The following is a 13,379-nucleotide window of genomic DNA, read 5'->3' as shown; positions in this document are numbered from 1 at the left end:
CATTTTAAAATGGACGTATATGCTCCAAGGACTTAAACAATGATGACCAGTTGGGTGTTAAAACTCTGAAAAGGTAGGGAATCACTGACCTGGATTATCCCTGGAAGCCAGGAAGGAAAATAAAATAGTTCAGATTCTACAACTTTGCCTTTGTCCAAATAACACACTCAATGTTGGCCACTGGCTACGAGAGGGGTCTACAGAAGTCCATGCTTTGTTGCTAACCACTACTCTCAACTGCTTTTATCAACTCCCAAGATAAATTTGACCCTCTGGTCTAAGAACAAAAGAACAAAGTATTTGTTCACCAATAAGGAATCTCCCTAGTCATCTTATTTGCACATCAGTGTTTTCCCCCAATACCACAAATCTTTATTATCTCTACCTCTATAAATTTTACATTTTGAACTATATTTTAAAGTATAAATATACAGAAATAATTACTATAGAGATTGATAACATAATCTACTATTTTCTTACAAACACACAACTGTGACTGATAAGTCAATGATATACTACTTTAAGGACCTCTCTTTAACGAGAGTTATTTGTAGCCAAAAAGTTGTATTTCATGAAAACTACTACATGATTCAGATGTTAAAAAAATAATTAGTAATCCTAACTGACCTAAGGCCTAATTAGTCAAAATTAATGAAACCTTAATGTAGTTTAGAACACTGAACATTCTAGGCAGTTTTAAATATTAGACATTGCAGAGTCACCACTGAAAGAAGCCAATGGACCCATAAACCTACTTTATCTCTAAATCTTTCTTCACAAAAACGTTTTACTCAAGTCCTCAAATGTCTACTGCAATGAGTTAAACTATCAGAAAGTGATGACATTTAGGTATCTTAAGTATTTATATCACTTATAAAGTGTTGCTCATGACCCTGAAAAGAAAGCTAAAACTTGATTTCACAGTTCCCTCTCCCATCCTTTTGCCCAATTTTTATAGAGACGGCAACTTTTGATATCATTATAATTTGTTTCACATAGTCACTATGCAGAAAATGAAACACCATCACCAAACTGGAATACTGCTAAATAAACGTTTCAAATGGCTACAGACTTCAGAATATTCCTGCCACTTTGTGCTACCCACCTTCCACTGCAAGGTTAGTGAACTTTTGCTCCTGTGTGCCAGCTTAGGCGGGAAAGGACACTCGGGTGCGCAGCTGTGGGTGGTGAAGCTAACCGGCTCAGAGCAGGATCCCTTTACGGAATTGTACATAGCATATACCCTGAAAACAGACAGACAAATACAGTCAGTGGCAGAGGCCCATCACAGAAGATCGGGGTTTTTATCTCAGCTTTGCCCCAGGACCTTCCACAGAGAACAGAATTTCTTATGTAGTACACACCATGACCCTTATTCCTCTTTACTGGTCTTGTCCTGACCTAACTATGGTCAGCATTTTCAGGGGAAAATCATCCCAGCAGGCGATGTGTCTCAATGCGTTCTCTCCTCCCACTAACTGTCAGAGCCACCCAGCCCCATTTAAGACAGGCAGAGTCTACTGACTGGAAAAGAATATGCTCAATAAGGAAATATACTTATTCCCCAAAATGGCCTCCAAGTATATATTCGAAAATCCATCAAGGCACTCTCTGGTTGACTTTGTCTGGAAAAAGGCTAAAAGTACAGATAACGGTTGGGCCAAAGGAGACAAGAAGCAGTGATGAGAGTCCACAAACTGAGAGAGAGAGGTAGAAGTACAAACAACAAAGTAGATATCATCTTTGAACTGTTGATAATACTGCAGATATTTAGGTAGAAATAAGGACATTTCACACACAGAAACAGGCTCGCTACTGCCAAATGCATCTCTCTTCTAATTCATTAAAAACATGGTACAGTTCAGGTACAGTTTATCCATGTGAACATCTAACTCTTACACCTGGAGCCAAGATGAAGGATGTGCATTCTGCACATTAAAATGCCTGGCTCGATACTCAACATATGGACCTGATTTCTCCAGAGAAGCTGTGGAAAAAAAAGCATATAACACACTATTATAAAACTACACTCCTTTCAAATAGCACAAAATAGGATTATGCTGATTTTTACCATCTTCTTTTCTACTTTTTCATTTTTTAAATATTGGGCATTAAAAAGAAACCTTGAAAACATACTCTTTTAAAAAGACAACAAAGGAATCTTTGCTGCCTAAAGAAGATGCACGGATTAAGCTATTCAGAATTTGTAAGTACATCAAGTCCTTAATTCTTAACAACTCTTTATGAGCTGCCATTAAAGACAGAAGAACACTCAGACTAGAGAGGTGAAGTAAATTTCCCAAAGCTACACAGCTAGAAAGTTGGATCAATTGTACTCAGTCATGGAGATCTAACTGCTATACTATATTCCCTACTGTCCTATTCATCCTGCAATCCACTTCCCCTACCCAAGGAATAAATAACAGCTACAGATAACATTATGGAAAATAGGACCTAACTGAGGAGAAAGGATTTTAAAAATCATACACCTGAAGTCCACCACAAAATATTTATAGAGGCCATGCAAGTCGAAAGTCCTAACAGACATGCCTACCTTCCATTCTAAAAGGTAAGATACATATTTACTGGATATTTGACTTGTCTGCCTTAGGGGAGGACACCATGATATTTGATCCAAACAAAAGATACCTCTCATTAGGATGCTCTTCACCCAATCTGATGACAGAAACGCTCCTTTTTGCATTCACTGTAAGTAGGAACATGGTAACAGAAAATGAAACAGGAGAGTTGGCAAGATCATTTCCGTGTATCAGGACAGGTTCACTGGGCGTTAAGTTACTTAAAAATGAATCACAGAATGTTCCAGACATGGGCAGGGTTCCAGCCTGAACTTTAACAGATCCGTTGAATTCTCCAACTGATGGCTTATCGACTGTATTTTGCCCAAAATACGTGTGGGGGGAGGGAAGGAATATAGTGTTTTAAAATATTACTGCCACCTATGAATTAAAGGACATAGGCAACGATCACCAAAAAAGAGACATGCACTCCTAATGAGAGACCATGCCACTATCTATAAAATCCCTGCCAGAAAAACTGAACCTGTATCTGATTAAGCCTCTTCACTGCTTTATAGGAAACATGGAGAGAACATTATTAAGCAACACTACAGGATACAATCAGGCTAATTCACAGTGTGGAAAAGTCTACAGGACAAAAAAAAAATTTATTCCAACAAATAAATTGCAAGAAGAGAAAAAAGGGATGGAGGGAAAACCTATAGCTTAAAAGAAATGTAAGAGCTATAAGCCAAACACAATACTCAAACCACATCTGAATTCCAATTACAACAAACTGAAGAAATAAAACCTTCATTTTTAGGACAGTTGAGGAAATGGGAACAGTGTCTGGATTTTAAAGACATGAAGGAATTTACCATTTTTGTTTATTTTGGATGGGCATGGGGTGTGTGATGATGGTAATGTGGTTCGCAGGTGAAATAATATGATGACCGGACTTTACTTCAAAATAACTGTTGGGGGAGGGCGTAGCAGAAGGCACCAAGGAAATAAAAAGTTGGGTGGTGGGTATATGAGAGTTCATTAAATTACTGTCCACTTTTGACTATAACTGAAATCTTCAGAAACACAAAGTTAAAAATTAAGCCAATGCTGAAAAAAAATGGAGATCTCTCGTTGAAAAAAATGAACCTCTGCCTTCTCTTAAAAACCAGAAGTTCTAGCAACACTGAGCTGCAGACCTGAATGACGGGAATTAAATGAAACTGAGAGCAGCTCCCCCTTTAGATGGGCAAGTGCTGTCCAGTTCAGAGTCCCCACCACTCCCTACTGCTCCCCGGAATTGAGATTGCTTTTTCGCTGCCTTTTACCCAATCCTCTTTCCCCCCTTCCGTTCCCAGGAGGTATCTCATGTTGCAGTCACTAGGCATTTGCTTATGAATTCAGACTATACTCAGACAGACCAAGTCCTAAATATCCACAAAAACAGTCAGCACCAAAAATCCATTGGGTAAAAAAAAAAAAAAATCCATTGGGTAACAGAGCAGAGGAAAGGAGGTAGGGAAAGGGCCTGCCAAGGACTAGCAGACCGCAGTTAGTTATCTGGGGAGAGCTGGACTCAGTCAAGTTCATTCTTTCTTTTCAATGAGATTCTTGGAGTCACAAATCCATACTTATCGGGCTAGAGAAACACGAGAGAAGGAGGCTCCTGACAGCCAGGTTGGGAGGATGACAGTAGGAACGAAGGAACCTGATAGCACAAGTAAAAATCTGGGGTACTTGAGGACGGACAGTTGTACGGGTCGGCAGGAGTTAGTGCCCTTGTCTTTAAACTCAGAGAATGTTATAGTTTGTCTAAATGAGGAGTCAATGCTCTGCACTTGTAAAAAGTCTGTCTGCAAAGGAAACAAGATCTATTTCACGTGGCAATATAAATGTGCTGCACTCAGTACCTAAAACTTGACATGATATCTAAGTACCTCATGATTACATCTGTCAATTCAAATTGTTCAGTAAATAGATAGCAACTAATAACTGTAATAACTACCTGCTCCGCTTTTACCAGTAATTTTCACAGAAAAGTCTCTGTAAATGACATTACATTTTGAAGCATGTTGCAATCATGTTTCTCACACGATGGTGATGTGTTTTCTCTAAATACCACGATATGACAGGAAGATCTGTGGAGTAGGACGAGTGTCCTAAGTTAAATATATCAGCAAACAATTCAGTTCTTTTAGCATTTATACCAGCAAAGAGGAATACACTTTTCTAAGGATATAACTAATCTTGTGTTGGGTTTGCACATTTGTTTCAGTTTAAGTACCAACTAAATGTGTATGGAACAGGTGCTCCAAGAATTTCAGAAATTTGCCTCCCCTTTCCTCCAGCACGTCTGTAACATACCAGGAGCTGCAATTTCTAGTCAATAACACCTATTTCGTGAATGGACCTAGAGTCTGTCACGCAGAGTGAAATAAGTCAGAAAGAGAAAAACAAATACCGTATGCTAACACATATATATGGAACCAAAAAAAAATGGTTCTGAGGAACCTAGGTGCAAGACAGGAATAAAGACGCAGACGTAGAGAATGGACTTGAGGACACGGGGAGGGGGAAGGGTAAGCTGGGAGGAAGTGAGAGAGTGGCATGGACACATATACACTACGAAATAAAAAATAGATAGCTAGTGGGAAGCAGCTGCATAGCACAGGGAGATCAGCTCGGTGCTTTGTGACCACCTAGAGGGGTGGGATAGGGAGACGCAAGAGGGAGGGGATATGGGGATATAAGTGTACGTATAGCTTATTCACTTTGTTATAAAGCAGAAACTAACACACCACTGTAAAGTAAATATACTCCAATAAAGATGTTAAAAAAAAATAAAATAACACCTATTTCATAACTCCACACTGAGCTGGTCAACCACATATTTTTGGATTGTTTCATCACATAATTTTTCTGGGAAATGTTATTACATGATATCATCTCTCGGCAACCTCTTTGCCAAATTGTTTATGACAATGACTGGAAAACGGCCTCAAATTCTGCATTGAAATTGCTATCCATTCCAACACTCAAATTCCTGATTATCCTATCATTGATAAAAATATAAATTCTTGACTCTCACAGTAAAATGATTGTTTCAATGCGACTATTAATTATAAAACTACCAATTAAAAGAGGAATATATGGGCTTCCCTGGTGGCGCAGTGGTTGAGGGTCCGCCTGCCCATGCAGGGGGCGTGGGTTCATGCCCCGGTCCAGGAGGATCCCACGTGCCGCGGAGCAGCTGGGCCCGTGAGCCGTGGCCACTGGGCCTGCGCGTCTGGAGCCTGTGCTCCGCGGCAGGAGAGGCCACAGCAGTGAGAGGCCTGCGTACCGCAAAAAAAAAAAAAAAAAAAAAAAAAGAGGAATATGCTTTTCTTTGTATGTGTATAAATAAATGAATATACAAATGTTTGTGATTGTAAAGTTACATACTTATGCCTAAGTATTATAAAACAGAATGTTATTTATTTGTATGTATGTATGTGTTGGATTTTTCTCATTCCTCTCTTCCTCAACACACACACACACACAGAGGAGATTCTGCATTGGTGGCGTCATTCCATAACAAAATACCCTATATGGAAACACTGAATAAATACACTTTGACAATTACAAATTGATTCCTTTTAAACATTCAGCCAACATTAAACCAAAAAAAGCAATCTGTGTAAGAACTGGGAAACTAATATAAAAGTGATGACTTTAATAAAAATAACCCAGGACCCAACACCTAAATTTTTTAAATCAACATAATAGAGGAATTATTGATGAATTACTTTCCTCAATCACTAGGAGAAAAAAAAAAGTGGTCAGATAGATGTGGAGCAATGACACGAAAATACATAGCAAAAAGTGAGGAAAATAATCTTTAAAACCTGAAATGTCTCAGGATACAATTTTCAATGTGGAATTTGGACTAAAGGGCATAGCAAGCGCCAATCTGAACAGCTACAGACACATAACCTATAGCACCGTCTCAAGGATGCCACTGGTCTCTTAATAAATTATTCCCAATAACAGTGAGATGATGGCAAGTAGAATTCAAGAACTCTTCTTGCCTAGGAACTGATGCCAAGCACTGTACAGTTCAATGACAGAACTCCATGACTGAGAGGCTGCTACTTTAAAAAATGGTTGTGTATCTGACTGGTGAACTCTGACCATACTCACTAACAGGAGGGAGGAAAAAACTGAAAATGAGAAAAAGAATTCCATAAAGATACCAAGCAAGCAATGTGAAGGGGATGAAATCAGAATAGCAAAAGCAAGAGCAACAAGAAAGGAGCCCTAGGTGAGATGTCAGTACCTGAGCTGAGAAAGAAACCTTTCACTCTACGGAAGAGTGGTTTGAACAGAGACTTCTGCAGGCCTTTGTCAATGTGCACTATTAACAACTAGAAGGAGAATACAGCCTGCTTGACACTGCTACAAGAAACATCTGTTTTTATCATTGGCTCTCCAGACTTCCTATAAGGCGACACTTTCTAAATTGGTAATGTACAAATAAATGAAAACAGTAATAAATATAACTGTTCATTTTGCAGGTGTACAGTAATGGAATTCGTTTGGAGCTTCTGTTGTGGAAAAGTTAGGAAATATTTCCATGTAGCTTTTTGAGGCCTTATAGGTGACTATTAAATTTAAAATTATATTTGAGGCTACTGTGTTGATAAAAGCTTACATTCCTGGAACTAAGATTTTGAGAATGTTAACTGCATCATAAAAAGAGATTTTTGCTCTGCTTTTTTCAGCTCCAATTATGATATATCTTTATCTCAATAAAATAATGAGTGGTATGGTCAAACTTCATCATGAAGTCCTTTTTATTATTAGTGTGGAAAATCTGCAACCACTTTGGAAAAACAAAACATTTATAGGTGGTACAGATTTATAATAGATTTCCACATATATTTCATTTGCTCTCACACCATCTTTCTGAGGCTGGTATCGTTATTATCCTCATTTTATGAATGAGAACACAAGGACATTGAAGCTTACATGGCTTGCCTAATCACATACCCTCAGTAAGTGCCTGAGTCATTAATTCCAAATTCCAAGGTCTGCCTACTATGTCATCAAGGTGCCTCCCAAAGCAATTCAAGGCAGAAGAGACTGACTCTACGTAGGGGCTGGAAGGGTTAAGAGTATTCTCTAGCTTGAAAAATGAAAGGCTGTATAGGGAAAGGGAATGAATGATCTATATGGACTGTGGAAGAGTCGGAGCAAAGTAACTACAATTGGGACTGTATGTAGACATTTTTCTTAGGAAAGAATTTTTTAAAAATACTAAAAGTGATGTGTTCTGGAAGATGGCGCAAAAGAAGGACATATGCTCACTTCCTCTTGAGAGAGCACCGGAATCACAAGTAACTGCTGAACAATCATTGACAGGAAGACACTGGAACTCACCAAAAAAGATACCCTATATCCAAAGACAAAGGAGAAGTCGCAATGAGATGGTAGGAGGGGTGCAATCACAATAAAGTCATAACCGCTGGGTGGGTGGTTCACAAACTGGAGATCACTTATACCACAGAAGTCCACCCACTAGAGTGAAGGTTCTGAGCCCCATGTCGGGCTTCCCAAGCTGGGGGTCTGGCAATGGGAGGAGGAATTCCCAGAGAATCAGACTTTGAAGGCTACAGGGATTTCATTACAGGACTTCAACAGAACTGGGGGAAAGACAGACTCCACTCTTGGACGGCACACGCAAAGGAGTGTGTGCATCAGGACCCAGGGGAAAGGAGTAGTGACCCCACAGGAGACTGAACAAGACTTACCTGCTAGTGTTGGAGGGTATCCTGCAGAGGCAGGGGGTGGCTCTGGCTCACCGTGGGGACAAGGACACTGGCAGCAGAAGTTCTGGGAAGTACTCCTTGGCTTAAGCCCTCCCAGAGTCCACCATTACCCCCACCAAAGGGCCTGAAGACTCCAGTGCTGGGTCGCCTCAGGCCAAACAACCAACAGGGAGGGAACTTAGCCCCACCCAACAGCAGACAAGTGGATTAAAGTTTCACTGAGCTCTGCCCACCAGAGCAAAACCCAGCTCTACCCACCACCAGTCCCTCCCAGCAGGAAGCTTGCACAAGCCTCTTTGCTAGCTTCATCCACCAGAGGGCAGACAGCAGAAGCAAGAAGAACTACAATCCTGCACCCTGTGGAACAAAAACCACATTGAAAGACAGACAAAATGAAAAGGCAGGGGACTATGTACCAGATGAAGGAACAAGATAAAACGCAGAAAAACAACTAAATGAAGTGGAGATAGGCAACCTTCCAGAAAAAAGAATTCAAAATAATGATAGTGAAGATGATCCAGGACCTCGGAAAAAGAATGGAGGCAAAGATCAAGAAGATGTCAGAAATGTTTAACAAAGACCTAGAAGAATTAAAGAACAAACAAACAGAGATGAACAATACAATAACTGAAATGAAAAATACACTAGAAGGAATGAATAGCAGAATAACTGAGGCAGAAGAACGGATAAATGACCCGGAAGACAGAATGGTGGAATTCACTGCTGTGGAACAGAATCAAGAAAAAAGAATGAAAAGAAATGAAGACAGCCTAAGAGACCTCTGGGACCACATTAAACACACCAACATTCACGTCTATAATGTGTCCCAGAAGGAGAAAAGAGAAAGGACCTGAGAAAATATTTGAAGAGATTATAGTCAAAAACATCCCTAACATGGGAAAGCAAATAGCCACCCAAGTCCAGGAAGCGCAGAGAGTCCCACACAGGATAAACCCATGGAGAAACATGCTGAGACACAAAGTAATCAAACTGACAAAAATTAAAGACAAAGAAAAATTATTAAAAGCAACAAGGGAAAAATGACAAATAACATACAAGGGAACTCCCATAAGGTTAACAGATGATTTCTCAGCAGAAACTCTACAAGCCAGAAGGAAGTAGCATGACATATTTAAAGTGATGAAAGGGAAGAACCTACAACCAAGATTACTCTACCCAGCAAGGATCTCATTCAGATTCAACGGAGAAATCAAAAGCTTTACAGACAAGCAAAAGCTAAGAGAATTCAGCACCACCAGACCAGCTCTACAGCAAATGCTAAAGGAACTTCTCTAAGTGGGAAACACAAGAGAAGAAAAGGACCTACAAAAACAAACCCAAAACAATTAAGAAAATGGTAATAGGAACATACATATCAATAATTACCTTAAACGTGAATGGATTAAATGTTCCAACCAAAAATAAGACCCATAGATGTGCTGTCTACAAGAGACCCACTTCAGACCTGGGGACACATACAGACTGAAAGTGAGGGGATAGAAAAAGATATGCCATGCAAATGGAAATCAAAAGAAAGCGGGAGTAGCAATACTCATATCAGGTAAAATAGACTTTAAAGAATGTTACAAGAGACAAGGAAGGACACGACATAATGATCAAGGGATCAATCCAAGAAGAAGATACAACAATTATAAATACATACACACCCAACATAGGAGTACCTCAAACATAAGGCAACTGCTAACAGCTACAAAAGAGGAAATCGACAGTAACACAGTAACAGTGGGGGAATTTAACACCTCACTTATACCAATGGACAGATCATCAAGACAGAAAATTAATAAGGAAACTCAAGCTTTAAATGACACAACAGACCAGGATAGATTTAATTTATATTTATAGGACATTCCATCCGAAAACAACAAAACACACTTTCTTTTCAAGTGCACACAAAACATTCTCCAGGATAGATCACATCTTGGGTCACAAATGAAGCCTCAGTAAATTTAAGAAAACTGAAATCATATCAAGCATCTTTTCTGACCACAATGCTGTGAGATTAGAAATAAATTACAGGGGAAAAAAACGTAAAAACACAAACACATGGAGGCTAAACAATATGTTACTAAATAACCAAGAAATCACTGAGGAAATCAAAGAGGAAATAAAAATACTTAGAGACAAATGACAATGAAAACACGATGATCTAAAACCTATGGGATGCAGCAAAAGCAGTTCTAAGAGGGAAGTTTATAGCAATACAATCCTACCTCAAGAAACAAGAAAAATCTCAACTAAACAATCTAACGTTACACCTAAAGGAACTAGAGAAAGAAGAACAAACAAAACCCAAAGTTAGCAGAGGGAAAGAAATCATAAAGATCAGAGAAGAAATAAATGAAAAAGAAAACAATAACAAAGATCAATAAAACTAAAAGCTGGTTCTTTGAGAAGATAAACAAAATGGATAAGCCTTTAGCTGGACTCATCAAGAAAAAGAGGGAGAGGACTCAAATCAATAAAATTAGAAATGAAAAAGGAGAAGTTACAACAGACACCACAGAAATACAAAGCATCCTGAGAGACTACTACAAGCAACTCTATAACAATAAAATGGACAACCTGGAAGAAATGGACAAATTCTTAGAAAGGTATAACCTTCAAAGGCTGAACCAGGAAGAAACAGAAAATATGAACAGAACAATCACAAGTAATGAAATTGAAACTGTGATTAAAAATCTTCCAACGAACAAAAGTCCAGGACCAGATGGCTTCACAGGTGAATGCCGTCAAACATTTAGAGAAGAGCTAACACCCATCCTTCTCGAACTCTTCCAAAAAATCGCAGAGGAAGGAGCACTCCCAAACCCATTCTACAAGGCCACCATCACCCTGATACCAAAACCAGACAAAGATACTACAAAAAAAGAAAATTACAGACCAATATCACTGATGAATATAGATGCAAAAGTCCTCAACAAAATACTAGCAAACAGAATCCAACAACACATTAAAAGGATCATACCCCATGATCAAGTGGGATTTATCCCAGGGACGCAAGGAATCTTCAGTATATGCAAATCAATGTGATACACCATATTAACAAATTGAAGAATAAAAACCATATGATCATCTCAATAGATGAAGAAAAACCTTCTGACAAAATTCAACATCAATTTATGATAAAAACTCTCCAGAGGGCTTCCCTGGTGGCGCAGTGGTTGGGAGGTGGCCTGCTGATTCAGGGGACGCGGGTTCGTGCCCTGGTCCGGGAGGATCCTACATGTCGCGGAGCGGCTAGGCCTGTGGGCCGTGGCCGCTGGGCCTGCGCGTCCAGGGCCTGTGCTCCGCGGCGGGAGGGGCCGCAGCGGTGAGAGGCCCGCGTACCGCAGGAAAAAAAACCACTCTCCAGAAAGTGGTCATAGAGGGAACCTACCTCAACATAATAAAGGGTGTCTACGACAAACCCACAGCAAACATCATTCTCAATGGTGAAAAACTGAAAGCATTTCCTCTAAGATCAGGAACAAGACAAGGATGGCCACTCTTGCCACTATTATTCTACACAGTTCTGGAAGTTTTAGCCATGGCAATCAGAGAAGAAAAAGGAATAAAAGGAATCCAAATTGAAAAAGAAGAAGTAAAACTGTCACTGTTTGCAGATGACATGATACTATACATAGAAAATCCTAACGATGCCACCAGAAAACTACTAGAGCTAATCAATAAATCTGGTAAAGTAGCAGGATACAAAATTAATGCACAGAAATCTCTTGCATCCCTATACACTAACAAGGAAAGATCAGAAAGAAATTAACGAAACAATCCCATTCACCACTGCAACAAAAAGAATAAAATACCTAGGAATAAACCTACTTAAGGGGGTAAAAGACCTGTACTAAGGAAATTATACGACACTGGTGAAAGAAATCAAAGATGACACAAACAGATGGAGAGATATACCATGTTCGTGGATTGGAAGAATGAATATTGTGAAAATGACTATACTACACAAAGCAATCTACAGGTTCAATGCAATCCCTATCAAATTACCAATGGCATATTTTACAGAACTAGAACAAAAAACCTTAAAATTTGTATGGAGACACAAAAGACCCCAAATAGCCAAAGTAATCTTGAGGGAAAAAAAGGGAGGTGTAGGAATCAGACTCCCTGACTTCAGACTATACTACAAAGCTACAGTAATCAAGACAATATGGTACTGGCACAGAAACAGAAATACAGATCAACAGAAGAGGATAGAAAGCCCAGAGATAAACCCACACAGCTATGGTCAACTAATCTATGACAAAGGAGGTAAGGATATACAATGGAGAAAAGACAGTCTCTTCAATAAACGGTGCTGGGAAAACTGGACAGCTACATGTAAAAGAATGAAATTAGAACACTCCCTAATACCATATACAAAAATAAACCCAAAATGGATTAAAGACCTAAATGTAAGACCAGACACTATAAAACTCTTAGAAGTAAACATAGGAAGAACACTCTTTGACATAAATCACAGCAAGATCTTTTTTACTCACCCCCTAGAGTAACGGAAATAAAAACAAAAATAAACAACTGGGACGCAATGAAACTTAAAAGCTTTTGCACAGCAAAGGAAACTAAAAGAAACTCAGAATGGGAGAAAATATTTGCAAACAAATCAACGGACAAAGGATTAATCTCCAAAATACATACACAGCTCATGCAGCTCAATATAAAAAAAAAACAAACAACCCAATCAGGAAATAGGCAGAAGACCTAAATAGACATTTCTCCAAAGAAGACATACAGTTGGCCAAGAGGCACATGAAACCTGCTCAATATCACTAATTATTAGAGAAATGCAAATCAAAACCACAATGAGGTATTATTACCTCACACCGGTTAGAATGGGTAGCATCAGAAACTCTACAAACAACAAATGCTGGAGAGGGTGTGGAGAAAAGGGAACCCTCTTGCACTGTTGGTGGGAATGTAAATTGATACAGCCACTACGGAGAACAGTATGGAAATTCCTTAAAAAACTAAAAATAGAACTACCATATGACCTAGCAATCCCACTACTGGGCATATACGCTGA

At 39.2% G+C, this 13,379-nt stretch overlaps 1 protein-coding gene across 9 annotated transcripts in view; it reads right to left on the bottom strand.

Annotated features, from left to right (window-relative positions):
• FNDC3B (fibronectin type III domain containing 3B) overlaps positions 1 to 13,379 on the bottom strand; it is a 468,247-nt gene that overhangs the window by 79,241 nt on the left and 375,627 nt on the right. For all 9 annotated transcript variants that reach the window (XM_079921937.1, XM_079921936.1, XM_079921939.1 and 6 more), the window contains one exon: positions 1,106 to 1,244. In XM_079921937.1, coding sequence (XP_079778063.1) covers positions 1,106 to 1,244 — 139 coding nt within the window. The remainder of the gene's footprint in view (positions 1 to 1,105; positions 1,245 to 13,379) is intronic.

The sequence above is a fragment of the Stenella coeruleoalba genome (assembly GCF_951394435.1).
Source record: "Stenella coeruleoalba genome assembly, chromosome: 5".
Lineage (NCBI taxonomy): Eukaryota > Metazoa > Chordata > Mammalia > Artiodactyla > Delphinidae > Stenella > Stenella coeruleoalba.
Note: the sequence above shows the minus strand (reverse complement) of the source record. Positions and strands in the feature narration are given on the sequence as shown.